We start from the raw sequence: 18,236 nt of genomic DNA, 5'->3' as shown, positions 1-18,236 counted from the left end.
GAAGGGCTTCAGTTTGTCCGTCTACCAGTAGAAGAAGACAAACTAGCAAGCTTGCCCTGATGGGGTGAAATTTATCATGCTACATAAACTGAGAGTGATGTGTTTAAAATGATTACAAAGAGTGCTATTCATTCTGCTACTGACCTACTTCTCTTGTCTGTTTTCTTCTCTATATTGAATATTAATGTTTTGCCCAATTCCAAATCTCTACATAATCAATATCCTTTCTATTTCTGCCTTTCTTATCATGTCCCCTTCAACATTCCAGCCCTACAGGAGTCTGTGAGCAAGAAGAGCCTCAGTTGTCAGGAAAGGAAGAAGCCAGGGGAGCACTGCCATGGATTTTCTAGCACAGGTAAACTTTAAGAGGGAGTTGACCTACCCCATCTGCCTGGAGCTTCTGACAGAGCCCCTGAGCCTGGACTGTGGCCACACCTTCTGCTGAGATTGCATCACTGCAAAGAACAGGGACTCACCAAGGAGGGGAGAGCAACTGTCCTGTGTGCCAGTGCAAATATCAGCTTCAGAATCTCTGACCTAACCACCCTCTGGCCGGCATTGTGGAGAGAGTCAGGGAAAATAGGAGCCCACAGAAGAAAAAGTTCTGTGAGAATCATGGAAAAACACTCTGTGTCTTCTGTAAGGAGCATGGGAAGGCTGGTTGCCAGCACACTGCAGTGTCTCAGGAGTATCACGGTCATCATATATTCCTCACAGAGAAGGTGGTCAAGGAATGTCAGGTAGGCTCAAGGGTGAAAGAAGATGGGGCAGGATGATGCCTGAAGTGAATTCTTCACTTTTTAAGCCTATGTTCCTCCCCTTGCCATCATAAAACTGAGCTCTGAAATCTCTTTTCCGTACCCTTTTCTCAGCTTCTGAGACCTAAAGGATATTTCTGTGCATTCTTTCATCTGATCAGAAATGAGTCTAGATTAGAGACCCTTGGCAAAGAGAAGTTGGATGAATGGAGAAATGCTTCCCAAGATAAAATCTGATAGCCACTTTGAGCAGAAGGGTTTTGGGGGAACATGGCTGGTTGGATGTGGAGAATGCTGTCAATGAGAGGAAAGGAATTTCCTTGCTGCAGGATCACTTCTTCCTCTAGGAAAAGAGAGAATCAGGTTACTCTTGATCAAGGGGTGGTAACTTGCAGCACACAGGGATAAAGAATACATTAACCTCTTCAGATATTTGTCTACATAGTAGATTCTAATCATCAGTTTCATTTCCATAACCTAGTCTCTTCTGTGATGAGTCTTATTTCTTCCTTCTATCCAGGTGCTAAGAAAGCTCATAACTTGACTCTGGTGATTCTTTTTCTCATAGGAGAAACTCCAGGCAACGCTGAAGAAGCTGAGGAAGGAGCAGCAGAAAGTAGAAGAGCTTGAAGTTGACATCAGAGAGGAGAGAGATTCCTGGAAGGCAGGAAAATATTTCCTGAGGGAGTTGAGGCAGGAAACAAGGCAGCATCTTAGTCCAGTCACAAGGAGGCCCCTTTTTCTTGGTTACCTCACAATTAATGAGTTCAGAAGATATTTGATTAGTCCTCATTTCATTCCTTCCCTGTTGGAATTGGGTTCCAGAGGGTAGACATATCACAAATAAAACCAAATATTTGGAGGTGAAGGCATAGGAGAAAGCCATGTAAAAATGACTAATGAATCTCATGTTCCATATCCATCATCAAGTTTGAGGCACTAATACTTCCAGAAAACATACTGAGAAAAGCCCAGTGTTCCCTATTTAGGAGGTGTGGGTGGAAGGGCTTACTATACAGTGTGGCATGATTATCCAGGACAGATATCTGCAAGCCAAGCCTCATCCAGGTGTCATATTGTGTCTGAGGGTGGGCCCTGCTAAAGTAGACTTTAATATATTCCTTTGGAAGAAACCCAAAGGAAAGTCATGGGGAAATGGCTTTCTCAGTAGTTGCTCACTACCTCATTGAGAAGTCCCTGAGGAAGATAATTCTTGTCTTGGCTCCCAGGCCCAGACAAAGTAGGCCCTTGGCCAAACAGACTGCCTCTTTCTCTTCCCATCCCCGAAGAATCATATGCAGACTGAGAGACAAAGGATTCTGAAAGAGTTTAATGAAATGAAAGGCCTCCTGGACAGCAAGGAGAAGAGGGTGTTGCAAAAGCTGGAGGAAGACAAAGTAAATGTGTTGGATAACTTGGTAGTGGCCAGAGACCAGCTGGACTGGCAGAGGCAGTACTTGAGAGGGCTCATCTCACACATTGAGCATCAGATATGGGGGTCCTCAGAAGACATGATGCAGGTAAGTCTTCGGTTGGAGCGTTTACATGATGAGATTTAGGGGAAACAGAGAGTAAATTTCCTTCCCTGCTGGATTTCTTCATTTTCTTCCTTCTGGTGACATTGAAAGGCTCTTGGGCCCCTCCATACCCCCTCTCTATCATTTCAAAGCTTGGAGGGATAATTCAAAGAATGGCAAAGAAAATTGCCATTGTTAGCAATTCATAAAAGGCAGTGCAAAAAATTTGAAGACAAGATTCTTTTTAACGTTTATTTATTTTTGAGACAGAGAGAGACAGAGCATGAACGGGGAAGGGGCAGAGAGAGAGGGAGACACAGAATCGGAAGCAGGCTCCAGGCTCCGAGCCATCAGCCCAGAGCCCGACGCAGGGCTCAAACTCACAGACTGCGAGATCGTGACCTGAGCTGAAGTCGGACGCTTAACTGACTGAGCCACCTAGGCGCCCCAAAGACAAGATTCTTTATAAGCTCCCCTTATCTATGATCTACCATTTGTAAGGCATCTCTTCATTAAGTTTGGTCAAATAACACAAATCTCTATTTACATTTGATTTTCTTGTTGTTGAGTACTAGACTGTGCAATATTTGTAGTTTTGATTTTCATTTCCCTAATATAGACCAATAATGTTGTGCATCTTTTCATGGGTTTATTGTCCATTTGTATATTTTCTTTGGAGAAGTATCTATTCAAAATTTTCCCCATTTTTTGAATTGGCTTTTTGTTGTTGTTGCATTGTTGTAGTTTGTTGTATATTCTGTGACTAATACCTTATCAGATATATGATTTGCAAATATCATCTACCTTTTTGTGCATTGTCTCTTCATAGTGTTCTTTGCTGCATAGAAATTTTTAACTTTGGTGTAGTTCAACTTAGTGGTTTTTCTTTTATTCCTTGTGCTTTTTTTTTTTGTTGTTGTTATATCCAAGAAATCATTACCAAATCTAATATTGTGAATATTTTTCTCTTTGTTTTCTTCTAACAGTTATATAGTTTTATATCTCAAGTCTAGATCTTTAATTCATCTTGATTTATAATTTATATGTGATGCAAGTCATCTATGTTTAATAGTATTGTAACCATTATATTATTTTGAGCCATTTTGGGGGGAAATAATTGGTAAAAAGAATGAGGAGATGGCAATCAGTGAAGGGATGGACTGTATGGGACTTTTGTTTGTCCAACCTCAATTCAATTACCTCCTTCTTTCTTTCTTTCTTTCTTTCTTTCTTTCTTTCTTTCTTTCTTTCTTTCTTTCCTTTCTAGAACTTCTTGAATTACTCTTTGCAGAACCATTCTTACTCCCAGTCTATGTAGTTGGTTAGGGTTGATAAAATCAGTAGCTTTAGGGATGTGTCTCTAAATTCTAGTAAGTCAGAATATCAGATTCTTATGTTTACCAATAATGCAGTAATTATTTTGACATATGCATCTGACCCAATTCAGGTCAAAGATTTTTATGCCTTTGAATTTTACTGTCATGACTAGGAAAGAGAAATTCTCTTTTTCACTAGGTAGTATATAAGGGATTATCATTGAAACCAGGAGATTCAAGTTGATGCCACACAGAGCCTAAAAAGAAAGTCAATATTGCAAGTAGAAAATAGAGTTAGAATTTTGAGAATAACAGATTCTGATGACAAGATTTTCACTTAAAAACCACCTATGACGAAATTTACACCTGCCCCTGAATTTATTCATCTTTCTTTTAAATTTAAACCAGTTTTATTTGGGTTTTTGTCATATACAATAACAAGAAAAAGCCTAATTCAGAGAGTAAAACTTTATCTGAAATGTAGAGTCAACTGAAGGCCAGGTCTTCATTGGTATAAAAGGGGTTGGGCTGGAAAGAGGGAAACCAAATATATTGGTACATTCTGTTCTATGATGGGAATAAAAAGATGGCTAAAAGATTTTGAGACCATGGACTGGATTGACAATACAATATTGAAATTCAGAGTAAGATATTATAGTTTCTAAGACTGTGACTGAGTATGTATTGGTATCATTTGGGGCAATGGAATATAAACAGTTGGGAAATAGTAAATTACATTTTAGACTTTCTCAGGTTCTGGTTCCTCTGGCTTATTTCATGCTCAAATATTGATGAGATTACCTGTAGGTAACAGAGAGGAGGTATATAGAATGAGTGAAAGAAAGCCAGAGAAACATTCACTTGAAGTGTTTGTTTGCATGTACCCGCAGCAAAAGAAAGTATACTTTTGGAGAACTATTATTATTGATTATTCATCTTTGACTCTCCAGAGCCTGGAATGATGTCTGGCACATATGTGTTTCACCTTTATCTGTCTCTGGAATAAATAAAAGCATAATGAATTAATGAGGTCTTCTCATGTACGTATTTGTTTAAAAATGTCAAGCCTCTTCTCTTCTTTTAAATATATCCCATCTCCAAGCACTGGAAGCATCTTTCTAACATCCTCACATGAGTCCTCAGGATAGTTGATCTGGATCTTATCATATATTCTGTCCTCCACATTCTGATCATCTCTTTTTTCACACCTTAGCAAGGGATGTTAGGGGGTTAAGGTGGATAAAACTTTTTAAGGTAGGAGGGCTTATAACTCCTTGGAGGGTTGCCAGATCAAATCCAGGATGCATAATTAAATTTGAATTTCAGATAAATTATAAATCATTTTTTTAGTAGAAGGATATCCTAAATATTGCAGGAGTCTTGCTTAAGTTAAAGTATATTTTTACTTAAAATGAAAATTTAACTATCCATTTTTATTTTCTAAGTATGCCAATCCTGGACTTGACTCATGTTTTCTCTCTTCTCCAGGATTTGATTAATGTCATGAGAAGGTATGTGTGGGAGACCAGGTATGGTCCTTTCTTATGTGAATACAGAATTATAGCCATGAGAGTTATCTTGGGATGAATAAGAAATTAAAAAAAACCACAGAGCTGGGGAATTGGGAAATTATATCATTTTAAATTTTTGATCACAGGTGAAAGTTTTCAATGGAATTTGGGTGGTGGGAGGTCACACAGTTAGGGCCAGTAAGAGCATGATTTCACTAATTTTAGTCAAACCTTAGTCTCTGCTTCAGCTTGTTTCCATATTTCCTAGGTACCTGTCTTATTTCAGGGAGGATCCTATCCTCTGTCTTCCAGACCCCCAAGTTTTCCACAAAGGCAGCTCCTTTCATTTATTTTTCTTCCTGAAGATAGAAGAAACAAGGTCTTTCTAGTGGTTTCATTGGGGCTTCGGAAAAAACAAAAAAACAAAAAAACAAAACAAACAAACAAACCCAACCCCTGTCTTGGAGAACAGTGGCTTTGGTCCTGGTGCCAATAATTAATTTCTACTTGCTTACACACTTTAGTATCTTATAGAAAATATGGCCTTTTTGTGTCTAAAGTGGCCTATCCACATGGCAGCTTCAAGGTCTTCCCAAATACATGAAATTCAAACCACTATTCATTTGGTTGTCATAACTTCTCCTTTTCCACATGTGTGTAATGTTTCCCCAGAGAATGTAACCTCAAATGTTATTCTCTAGACATCTGTACTGGGATACCAGGCTTTGGAGACCCTTCAGACTCTTAACATAGAGCTCCATACTTGATAACCTAAATCCCTTTGTAGTCAGGTTCTGGAGCTTCTTTACTGACCACCTGTCTGGGAACTCACATCTCTGGCCTCTCACTGGTGGAACCCCTAGGGTGGCAGTGACTTCTTCATGTATCAAATACTTGATTTTTTTTTTAGAGGCATCAAATACCTGTTAAATGCATCATTATTTTATACAGTTTTATTATTTTAAGAGGTAGAGAGTATGGGGTTAGTTTCGCCATTTTAGAAGGAAGAACATGAGCTTCATTGAGGTGAAGACCCCTTCTGAAGATCACACAGAGGGCAAATGGAAAGGTAGATGTGAGCAGATATTTCTTCTGGTTGCAGCATCAGGTCTCTCCCTGTTCCCCTCCTCAGGACCTTCAGTGGAGAGGATTCAAGTACATCAGTGGAGTGAAAAGTGGGAGAAGCAGTGGTCTTGCAGAGGTCAGACATGTGGGGTGACCAATTTTGTCTTCTCTAGGAGTGAGAGCTGGATTTTGAAGAGGCCAAACATTGTTTCCAAGAAACCGAAGAGTACATACCAAATTCCAGATCTGAAAGGGACGCTGCAAGTGTTTAAAGGTAAGGAGAGTCAGAGGAAGGGTGTGAGTGTCAAATTGTTGTAGTATTGGAGCAAAATGGGGAAGAGGATGTGGTTTCTAGATGAGGATAAAAGAGAGGATGTAGGCCTGACAAGCGGAGATAGATATATTGTGTGGAAGATGAGATCATATCTAAGGGGGAATGGTCAAGGTGTCTGATTCATCATTTCATTCACCAGTTGATAGCCACACAGGGCCTCGTGCCTCCATTCTAGTGAGAAGCCAAGTATCAGGGTTTAATCCCTTTGCTTTTAACAACATCATTGAAACTTTTGTCATTTCAGAGCTGACAGAGGTTCAACGCTACTGGGGTAAGAAGGAGTTACAGGTTGTTCAAACTGCCATGTTCTGATCCCTTTTAGAAGTTGTGGTTACTATCAGGTCCCATGATCTTAGCTTCATGTGCTCCCCCCCAAACATGCATGCATACAACAGTTCTTAAGTGTGCTACTCATCTCTGACCCATCAACATGAGTTCCTCCCAGTCAGTTCCTGATGTTCCACCTCAAATGTCACAAGACACACCTGCTCTGTATCCTTCACCCAACCCTGTCATTTTTCCCACAGTGGACGTGATGCTGAAGCCAGTCAATGCTATTTTGAATATTACCATTTCTGCAGATAAAAGACAGGTAAAAGGCATACAAGATTTCTCTCTTCAAAATATACATCTATGTAGTTTCTCTCTTTTTGATGTCTTGGGTTGCCAGCATTTCTCCTAAGGGAAGTATTACTGGGAAGTAGATGTGTCTGAGAAGATCGCCTGGATCCTGGGGGTGCACAGTAAAGCAAGAAGCCCCAAGAGAAAGGGGAGTTCTGGGTTTGTTTTTGATCCGAATGTATATCTTCCAGATGTTTACTCCAGATACAACCCTCAATTTGGCTACTGGGTTGTTGGGTTACAGAATGAATCTGGTTATAAGGTTTTTGAGGAGTCTTCCACCTTTGATCCCAAGGTCTTGACTCTTTGCATGACTGTCCCTCCCCGTATTGGGGTTTTCCTAGACTATGAAGCAGGCATTGTCTCATTTTTCAATATCGCAAACCATGGGTCACTCATCTACGAGTTTTCTAGATGTCAGTTTTTTCAGACTACTTATCCGTATTTTAATCCTTGGAATTGTCCAGTCTCCATCATCCTGTGCCCACCAAGCTCCTGAACCTCTTGGCACCCCCCTCACTTTTGTGTAGTGCTCCTTGTCCTTGGGGCTCATCTCCTACACCTGAGCTCATATGCACCATTCTGAAACCTCTTCCTTCTTTTCTCCATCTTTTATTTTAGAATGTCTTTGGAAGAGTCTGCTAGCACTGCTGTAACAAATTTCCACAGAGTGGGTGGCTTAAACAACAGAAATTTCTTGTCTCACAGTTGTGGAGGCTGGAAGTCTAACACCAAGGTGTCAGCAAAGTTGGCTTTTTTCTGAGGGCTGTGAGGGAAGGGTCTGTTCCTTGCATTGTAGGTGGCTGTCTTCTCTCTGTGTCTATTCATATCACCTTCCCACCGTTGCATGTCTCTGTGTCTAAATCTCCCCTTTTCTAAGGACACTAATCAGATTGGAGCAGGGCCCATCCTAATTACATCATTTGACTTAATCACCCCTGTAAAGACCCTCTCTCCAAAAGATCACACTCTGAAATATTGGGGGTTAGGATTGTAACATATGAACTTAAGGGGAACACAAGTCAACTCAACAGTCTTTTGCATGTCTTTGCCATGCAGCGAAAGCTTTAACCTTTTTCTACATAATATTTTGTTCTCACTAGGAAATAATATTTTTTTTCTTATTCGTTTTTGTTTATTATGAGGAGAGGATGCTTATTTGCAAAGGGAACACATGTAATCCTTTCTGTAGAAAGACCAGTATTGCTGTACCACATCTGACATCTCTTTTCCTCATTCCCTCTGCTGTTTAATGGAATTAACAAGGAAAACTTATCAATTCTACCCCTATACATAGGACTTAGGACAGTGCATAGGAATCTGTCATTTGGTAGTGAATCCTTCAGAGTGTGTTGCTTTACAATGGCACCCCTTTATATGACGGAGTTAAAGCAGAAGTGCACAAATAAAATATTTACCAAGAGTGGATTTTTGGTGCTCAGAGTTTCTGAGGTCAAATCTCATGTCTTTACTTACAAGTTGTGTAAACTTGAACAAGTTACTTAGCACCTCTTGGTCTCATTTTCCTAAAATAAAAAATTCATGTTAAAGATTGTACCTACTTCCTAGGGTCACTTTGAGAAACCAAATTTTATTAGATGTGAAGCACTTATCTAAGAGTCTTACATGAAAGAGTAAACATTTGTTATTGCTGAAAAAATATAAGCTGTATTAATGAGGAACAATTTTTTGTTTTGTTCTGGTTTGGTTTTGCTTTAATAAAATGATAATTGGCTCACTGAAGTCTCATTTCCCAGATTCCAAAACTCCACTGCAGACAATATGAGTTTTCATGTTGTGTCGTGTAGAGAGCGTCATGTCTAGGCTCAGCTGTGCTGATGAAAGACAGCCTTCTGGTGTTCAGTCCTTGTCCTTGTGGTGAAACATCTGAGTATGCCTCTGCATTTACCACCCTATGCACTCTTCTTCTCCTTCTCCTCCTCCTCCTCCTCTCCCTTCTCTTCCCACTCCCCATCTCCTCCCCCCTCCTTCTTCCTCCTCCTCTTTCTCTTCCTCCCTCTCCCTCCTCCTTCTTCTCCTTCTTTTTCTTCTTCTTCCTCTTCTTTGTCAGAATATGAAATGAAGAATAGAACTACCTAGGATAGTGAAGACACAGATTGCTCTTTGAGAAGCATGCATTATAAAATAGAGCAGACTATGCCACTGTACAAAATTTGAATCAAGATTCACAGGACTTTAGAGAAAGATGCATACCTTGGCCATGCTGGATGAAAATGAAAGTGTCTGGCGCGGGATCAATATTTATATGTCTGTCTATATACACACATGCATACACACGCATGTACACCTATGGGTATATATACCTGTAACCTTTTGTATAAATACGTGAATATATATTAACATCGTTCTGGTTAGTCTTTACAAATATCCTAAGAGGAAGAAATTTATATCAGGAGATTAAAAGGGTTTACAAACGGAAGAAAAAAATTCTAGAAGTTTGTAAGCTGTTAGAATTTTCCCCTAAGGTTTCAAGGCTAATGAGTGACAGAGGCAAGATTAGTACCAGCTGTGTGCTACTCCTACACCTGTGTGCTCTCCTCTGCACCACACCACAGAGAAGGCAGCAACTTGACTCCCAGGGATATGGGGAAGGAGGGAGAGCCAGAAAATGCTGTCTGCAGGAGGAGCCTGGCCATCTTAGGGCAAACCTTAGGTGCCATGAAATTCAATTTGATATGCTCAATCCATATAGCCCAAATGAGACAGTAGTAGGTCATAGATAATATTATGCTGAGCTTCTTCATGGCCACCATGCCACTGTGGATGACATGAAGAAAATGTCCCCACCTTTTAATGTAGACGGTGAACACTATAATTGGACAGTTACAAAGCTGGACTCTGAAAACAGACCAAATTTTGTGTAATGATGATATAATCCCTTTGTGGCCCTTATCAAATTAACTAATTTTTATTGGATTCAATTTTTCATGTATAAAACAAATAAAAATAGTAAAACTTTCCTGATGGGGATGTTGTAGAAATTAAATAAGAGGTTAGTTGTGATAACCTGCTGTTTTCTAGCATGTAAGCATTGACCCAGAGTGTGCCTATTGATGCTTTTTATTGATTTATTTTCCGACTTGAAATAAATGATTTTAAGAAAGCACATTCATTCATTTTAAAATAATTAACTTTGCTTTCAAGAAATAGGATAGTTTGAGTAAAGAATCAGTGTTTAAAATTTTTTTCTATCCAGTTAAAAAAATATTACATTATTGTAAAAATTACTTCATTCTCATCACCTCCTGTAATTGTAATAGCCTCTTTAACTTAATAGACTACACAAAATTGTATTTATTTTCTCCTGCTATGTAACAAACTATCACAAATTTAGTGGTAGGTTTAGATTTTAGGCTTAAAAGAATACCCAATTATTATGTCATGGTTTCTGTGGATCAGGAGTCTGGGTAAAGTTTTTCTGGGTTCTCTCCTTTAGGGTCTCACCGGAATATGCTCAAGGTGCCAGCTGACATACAGATGAGAGCAGGGAAGTGGCCTTATCTAAACTCTTTTCAGATGTAAACAAGACTAGGAATTAAGCAGACCCCTGTCTCTAGTAGGGACCAGATGCTCTTTGCCAAGGTTAGAGTTCAATGAGAAGATTAAAGAGAATCGCACTTTTTAGGCATTTTATACATCCGTGCACTGGTTACTGTGATCCCTTATTCCCTGACACCAAATGATGAAAAAACAGACACTATGCTCTGATTTGGGGTCTGAAGCCACCACCATTTAAAGAAAAAACTATTCAGGACACTTGTTAAAGATGTAAGGTAAGGAGGACTTTATTCTAGGGGGGCTGCCAGAGTTGAGCCAGAGAGATTGGCTCAACTCTGAGTACAATAAAGAAAAGTGGGGATGTAGAGCCAAGGAACAGGGTCAGAGGTTACTAGATGGGATACTAAGGGGCCTGAGTTCAGTTCAGGAGAGAATCTTTGTCAGCACCCAGGCCTTTGCCTAAACCTGACAATGGGTAGGTGTCTCTGGGCCCCTACAAACTTCTACTGTGATGCCCCCCACTGCTGAAGGTATTATTGATATTGTTAAATTGTCTGTGTGCACCTTTGCTAGTCTTTGCCCCTGAGCCATGTTAGGGATATTTTTGTGGGGCATGTGGAGGACTGTAAGCCAACATGATTCCTGGGCAGTAGTAAATGGCCAGGCTATTTGATTGGGCTGCTAGAGAACCTGAGCCTGGCATATAAAACAAGTTTCCCTGTGGAGATGGAACAGTTGGAGAAAAATTAGTTCTGCTCCTAATAAGTGTTTGTGATCCATGTGGATGCTCAGCAGAGAGGACCTACACTTGGCCAAGGAAACAATCAATGAGCAGACCATGATTGTCAACTAAATGTGGAGACTAAAAGTGTCTTCTACCCCAAAGCAAACAGGTTTGTGACCAATCTTCTCTTGAATTCAGGTGAGGATGGCCTTGGAAAATCTAGGAAAAGCCTACATGCACAGACTGCCACTGTCAGAAGCAAATACTGAAATAGTATAAAAAGCTTGTCCCTGACTCTGGTCAAGGCTAAAATCACTGCCCAAGGACAGAATCCCCAAACTGCCCAAGGGCCAAATATATTCTTGGCCAGTAGAACATCCTGCCTAACATCAAACCCCTTGTCCCATCAGAGCTCTCACTCAGCCCTGTCTACAGTTGACTTTCTTTGTATTTGTCCTAACACTCCCATGCATTCCACTGACTCAAGCCATGGTATCCAGGCCCTACAAGGCCATATTTGTTTCCTGTTAGGTTTCCTGAGCACTTTGCCTCTGATAATGGCCCCGGATTAGCAGCCCAAGCTACAAATCAGTGGACCTAATCATGGGACACATGGTGGACTCTTCATGCTTCATGCCACACTCAAGCCACAAAGGAAACTGAGTATTTTAATGAACAATTACAGGATGGAATTTTGTAGCTGATGAAGAGATAAGACAACCCCAGCCTGGACCACACATCTCAGACAAACAATCCGGGTTCTCAAAGCAGCGATTGCCCTAAAGGACAATTCTCACTTGCACCTCATGTTTGATCAGGATGTCTGCTCCCTTCCTTCAATTGTACATCTGTCTTTTATAACTTTGACATTTCAATATTTGTGGAAGACCTTGCAAAGGCTTTCTAATCCCTTCAACCCCTTTCTAAAATTTATTTATTTGTTTTGAGAGAGAGCAGAGCCTGACACAAGGCTCAAACTCACGAACTGTGAGATCATGACCTGAGCCAAAGTCAAGAGTCAGACGCTTAACTGACTGAGCCACCCAGGCGCCCGTCAGCCCTTTTCTAAAGATTCAAATAAGTAAGAGATTAACATGACAGCAAGGGATGAGAGATCCAAGATTTTTGTGCTAACCAATTCTTCAACATGATGTGTCTTTCTGATTAAGTTGTACAAAAATGTTTTCCTGTATAAATGCTTTCGCCCTTCTTGCATATAGTCCTTCTAAACTAAAAGGTTTAGATGAAAATACAGAATTAAAAAACGTAAAAGAGACATACTGATAGCAACATGTGAAAATGAATAACAAAAACCAGAAAAGAATCCTAACACTCTGGTACCTTGGGAGGCATGGGGAAGGGGGAAGGGAAAAACATCAGTGGTCTTTCAGGTCTTTTAGAACCAGCCCTGGAAGCTTCCCCTTCTTCTTGAATTAAAACCTTGGGGTGTTGCCTTACTGAGCTGCTGTAAGTGCTTTGGACCCAGAATGACTGCTGATCCCGCAGTCACACAACAGAGCACACACAGATGTCATTCACATCACCAGGCTGATAAACTGATATCACACAGAAATAAGACTGAAACAAACCATCTGTGGTAGTTCTGAAACCAAGGACTAAACTGAATTATTCTGTCTGGACTGGGAACCCCAGGGCAGGAACTCTGTTAGTCTGCAGCCAGATTAGTATCTGTCCCCTTGGGGTGCCCTCACATTGTAAACCCTGTTTTTAGGGAAACCACATTTGCCCCCGGGATTATCCTTCTTGCATGTGAACCCTGACTATCCTGACACTGCCTCAGCTCCTCTGAAAGCTTCAGGGTAGCCTTCAGCTGTATTGTGGCCAAAGCTGTGCTGTGCTTGAATCAATGCCTTGGACCAGATAAGACAAGACCCATATAGAAACTTAGTGTGGGGGGTTCACGCCTCAGTGATGCAGTTGCTTAAGCATCCAACTCTTGATTTAGGCACAGGTTATGATCTCACAGTTTGTGAGTTCAAGCCCCATGTCCGCCTCTGCACTGACAGTGTGGAGCTTGCTCTCTCCCTCTCTCTCTGCCCCTCCCTGGCTTGTGCTCTGTCTCTATCAAAATAAATAAATAAACATTTAAAATAAAAAGGAACTTAAGGGGGAAGCTTTCTAGCTCTTTAAAGGAAGCCCTACTGGGTATGGGACCTCTTTTTCTGACTTGGTAACTGAAGACTCATGGTTATATTCAGTTCTTCAGACAGGTTTCATCCTTCTCAGAATAATCTTGATCATTGCCTGGTCCACTGTTGTGTCAGACTCATTACCCAGTTCTGACATAACTCCTCAAAGTCTCACCCATTAGAGTTCATGATAATGTCGTCTGTTTCCAACTTAGGTCCTGAAAAGTCAGGGAGTGAAATTGATGATTTGAGCTCTAGGCTGAAATCCTATGTGTAATTTCTTAGGCCCCTCTACTGGCAGTGACAAAAGCTTCACCTCATAGGCTGGACGTCACAGGGCAAAAACCTCCTCCCACACCAGACTTGGTACACAGCCATGCATGGCAGTCTTGGAAGGGAGTGGCGGTCAAGGACCCGGGCCCCCCACCTCCCCGGCAGGCCATGTTTTTGGTGCACACCTATACTGCTAGCCCAGAAGCCTTTGCTTGGAGGTGTCCTTATTTGGAAACCTGGAAGATACTGTACTCTGGCTCAACACTCAATACTTTTCCACTCTTAGCCCTCCTTCCTCAAACTCCTTCAGACCCCAGGGTTCACAAAACTGTAGGAAACTTTTTTTCAGGGTTCCCTTGGCAATGAGACAACCCCCAGGTCTGTGCTGGTCTATCTGACCCTGAGCTTGTGCACTCTTCCACAGGGGGAGACCTAATGAGGAAGTTGGCACTGTTAAAATCAATAATAAACAGACACTCAGCCTTTTCCTAAGCAGGCAAACCAGTTTAGTCATATATAAAGTTTAATTTAACTTATTTTGCAAGGCTACCTTGACCTGGGTCATTTCTTGCTTGTGTTTTTGGAAAGCAGAAGCAAAACTTGAACTGTTTCCCACGGTTGATATCAGGTAACCACTGACCAATTCCCTATCATTTATAAGAAAATTCTAATATTGGGGCACCTGGGTGGCTCAGTTGCTTAAACAGCCAACTTAGGCTCAGGTCATGATTTCGAGATTCATGAGTTGGAGCCCCTCATCGGGCTCTGTGTTGACAGCTCAGAGCCTGGAGCCTGCTTCAGATTCTGTGTCTCCCTCTCTCTCTGCCCCTCCTCTGCTCATGCTCTCTCTCCCTCTCTCTCTCTCTCTTTTTCTCTCAAAAATAAACATTAAAGAAAAGTCTAATATTATAACCAATCATTGTGAAGAATAAACAATCACTGCCTTCTCACTAGATGAGCTGCTTTATATACTCCCACACCTCATACCGTGTTTTCGGCTGAGTGCTCTTGGTTTGCAAACTGTATTTTCTGGTGTATGCAAAATAAGCCCTTACTAATTACTACTTTGGCAATTCACCGGTTTCATTTCTGTTATTTATACAGCACTTTCCCCTGTTCCAGCCTCTTCCTCATGCTACTGTAGTAAATGTTTATCCTTTTTATTTTTAATGTTTTATTTATTCTTGAGAGAGAGAGAGAGAACATGAGCAGGGAAGGGGCAGAGAAGAGCAGAGGATCTGAAGTGGGATCTGCGCTGACAGCAGAGATGTCCCATTAGGAGCTGGAACTCATGAAAGGTGAGACCATGACCTGAGCTGAAGTGGTAACTGACAGAACCACCCACATGCCCCTGTAGTAAATGTTTAAAGGCTTCACTGTTACTTTTATTTTGGCTTGCTGAATTTAATCAGCTACGTTGATGCCTGATTGTTTAGTCCTCCCTAGTTCATCAGAGCTGCAGACACTCTCAGAGACCAGGTGTCCGTTCTGGGGCTTTTCCTTCCCCACTGCCTCTGAATTTTGAGTGGTAATTACACTATTCGTGTTTCTGGATCTTTAGGACTTTGCTGGGACATTAATGAATAAGGTGGGTGACCACAGTGGGAAGTCTGGGTGGGCTCGGGAGAATCTCAGTGCATAAGAAGCCTTCAGCTCTCAGGATTATCCACCGACAATGTACCTAGAACCATCACCAGAAGTGATCAGACATCTCTCAATGTGCTGATCTGTGATGCTGTTATTGAAGACTGGCACGCGGACTGCCCCATGGTTTTGGGATTCCAATGGTTTCCTTTTTGCTCAAGGATAATACTGCACAATCTAATTGATCCAGACCCCTAATCTCTCTAAATTGTCCAACCCCAAATCTGTTTTTAATCTCCAAAGGCCTAAGCCCCTCCCCCTCTGCCATTCTCTCTGTCCTATCTCTGTCTCGCCTCCATCCTCAGCTCTGGTGACTCTCATCTAGTAGGTTGGGGGTGGTAAGTGTGGCTTCATTTTTTTACTGAGAGGTGCTTGCTACTAAAACCCTACAGGTACATTCATAGACTCTAAGTATTTTCACTTGTTTTTGAGAATATTGGAAAGCAATAACCCATATTGTTTTCAAGGTATGGAGAAAACAAATCCTCATAGCAGATAAATAAATGTTATTTTTCTTTCTATCAAACATGCCATTATGCTGAGCAGTCATCTTCAACAAACATACAATTTTATAACATTTATATTTAATGTGTAACAGGGGCCTGGGTGGCTTAGTTGGTTAGGCATCTGACTCTTGATATCAGCTCAGGTCATGAACTCACAGTTCCTGGGATTGAGCCCTGTGTCGGGCTCTGCGCTGATAGCAGAGAGCCTGCTTGGGATTCTTTCTCTCCCTCTCTCTCTGCCCCTGCCCTGCTCTTACACTCATGTGCATGTGGTCTCTCTCTCTCTTTCTCTCATTCCCTCTTTCAAAATAAATAAATAAACTTAAACAAATAAAATAAAATAAAATAAAATAAAATAAAATAAAATATTTTTGGTGTTTAATATAGTCTAGCAAAACTAGAATGAACTGATGACACAAGGGGCACCTGTGCCCTCACTTTGTTCTCGATGGTCCCAGGACTTCCTGTTCACTAAGAAACTCATGCACTGCTAAGTACAGATATATCTTAGTCTCCTTGTTTCTGTCTACCTTCATTAGGTATAGTACAAGAATTTTTTTAAATAGTTTTTAAAATTTATTTTATAATTTTATTTTCTTTTTTAACTGTGTATTTATTTTTAGAGAGAGAGTGCATGCGAGTGGGGTAGGGGTCAAGAAAGAGAGAGAGAGAATCCCAAGCACGCTGCCAGTGCAGGGCCCTTCATGGGGCTCAGTCTCACAAACTGAGATCATGACCTGAGCTGAAATCAAAAAGTCAGAACGCTTAACTGGCTGAGCCACCCAGGTGCCCCTGGGATAAGAAATTAAAAAAACAAAACAAAACACTTCCATTTTTTTCTCAACTTTGGGCTATAAAAAATAGTTATGGTTTTTGTTGATCTGATAAAATGTCTTCATTTGCCTTTATTAAGAATATTTTCACTTCATACAGAAGTGTGGACAGATATATATATATATTTTTTTTTTTCTTCAATTAAAAAAATATCATTCCACTCCCTTCTGGTCTTTGATGTCTCTAAATAGAGGCCAACAATCATCTCACTGTATTTACTGTGCTGCTTCGTCTGGCTGCTGTCAAATTTTTCTCAGAATTTTGCTGTAATATGCTTGAAACTGATTTTCTTTGCATTTATTCTAATCAGGTCTATGTCTTTCATAAAATCAGGGCTTTTTTGGCTAATATCTCTTTAAATATTTTTCAGATATATATTGTTTTCCTTTTGTTCTAATTCTGGAATCCCAATTAAATGTATATTATTCCTTTTATTTTGTTCCACAAGGCACTGAGATTCTGTTCTCTTTTTTACTTCAGTTTTTAAAATATGCTTTTCAAGTTGGATACTATTTTCCTTCTTGGATAATTATTATTAATCTATCCTCAAGTTCCTTTACTCTTTCTTCTCTCATCTCTAATCATTCTTTTAGCCCATATAGTGGTTTTAAAGTTTCAGTTATTGTTTTTATAGTTTCAGAGTTTTCATTATTTTAAAATAATTTTTATTTTTCTGCTGAGATTTCCTACTTGTGCATTCATTAGAAACATATTTATCCCTTTGTCTTTGACTATAGTTAAGGCAGTTGCTTTGAAGTCTGTGTCCACTAACAAACATCTGGCTCATCTTGGAGTCAATCTCCACGACTGTCTTTTTCTTTTTTTTTTAAAGCATGGGTCATGTTTAAATATGTCTAGTGATTTTAGATTGTATAATGTACTCTGGAAATTGTGAAAGATATGTTGCAAAAATGCCTGGATTCTGTTACAGTTTTCTGAATTAAATTTTTTTTCAGGCAGTTTACTTAGCTGATGTCAAATTCCATGTGTCTTCTTGGCAGTTAGTAGCAGCTAAAATACCTCTTCAGGTCTTATAGTTTTACTTGAATTGTATAGAGTCTTCCTCAAACATGTGTACTTTAGAGATGTTGGCAGTATTTATATGTAGAATTTTCAAACTCTTTCTATTGTGGGTATTTCTCTTCACTTTCCGGTGTATGTGGTAAACTTGCATTTTCTTTTCTAAATTATTTTTCTAGTCAACAAAATTGAGCTTCTCTACAAGTTTTAATTGTGTAACTTTGTGCTGACTGGGGTCTGTTTTCAGCTGAAAAGATACAAAACCAGGAAACTCACTCAATGTTATTTCCTTTTTACTAAGGGCATACTCCCTTCTGGTTTCTGACTGTTTTTGAATATTTTACAGTGACTTCAGATTCTTGTTCCCTGCTTCCCTCCCTACATCCCACCACCCATATGATTTGAAGTTATCTATGGGAAGGTTGTTTTGATAGGATGAATTCC

At 40.2% G+C, this 18,236-nt stretch overlaps 2 protein-coding genes across 2 annotated transcripts in view; both read left to right on the top strand.

Moving 5' to 3' along the window:
• The window catches only part of LOC106977774 (E3 ubiquitin-protein ligase TRIM34-like), a 67,128-nt gene extending 50,366 nt beyond the window's left edge, over positions 1-16,762 (top strand). Inside the window, exons 11-14 of the transcript XR_008290487.1 lie at positions 269-740; positions 1,327-2,278; positions 5,080-5,102; positions 6,341-16,762. The gene's annotated coding sequence lies outside the window, so the exon portion shown is untranslated. The remainder of the gene's footprint in view (positions 1-268; positions 741-1,326; positions 2,279-5,079; positions 5,103-6,340) is intronic.
• Positions 338-16,762, top strand: LOC106977777 (E3 ubiquitin-protein ligase TRIM22). The gene is given in 7 exon segments (XM_027052643.2): positions 338-474; positions 476-740; positions 1,327-1,422; positions 2,048-2,278; positions 5,080-5,102; positions 6,341-6,441; positions 7,029-16,762. Coding segments are annotated over 7 exon segments (1,446 nt in total). The 3' UTR covers positions 7,622-16,762.
• Positions 16,763-18,236: the final 1,474 nt, after the last annotated feature.

The sequence above is a fragment of the Acinonyx jubatus genome, chromosome D1, assembly GCF_027475565.1.
Source record: "Acinonyx jubatus isolate Ajub_Pintada_27869175 chromosome D1, VMU_Ajub_asm_v1.0, whole genome shotgun sequence".
NCBI classification, from domain to species: Eukaryota; Metazoa; Chordata; class Mammalia; order Carnivora; family Felidae; genus Acinonyx; species Acinonyx jubatus.
This window is presented reverse-complemented; position numbering and strand designations above follow the sequence as displayed.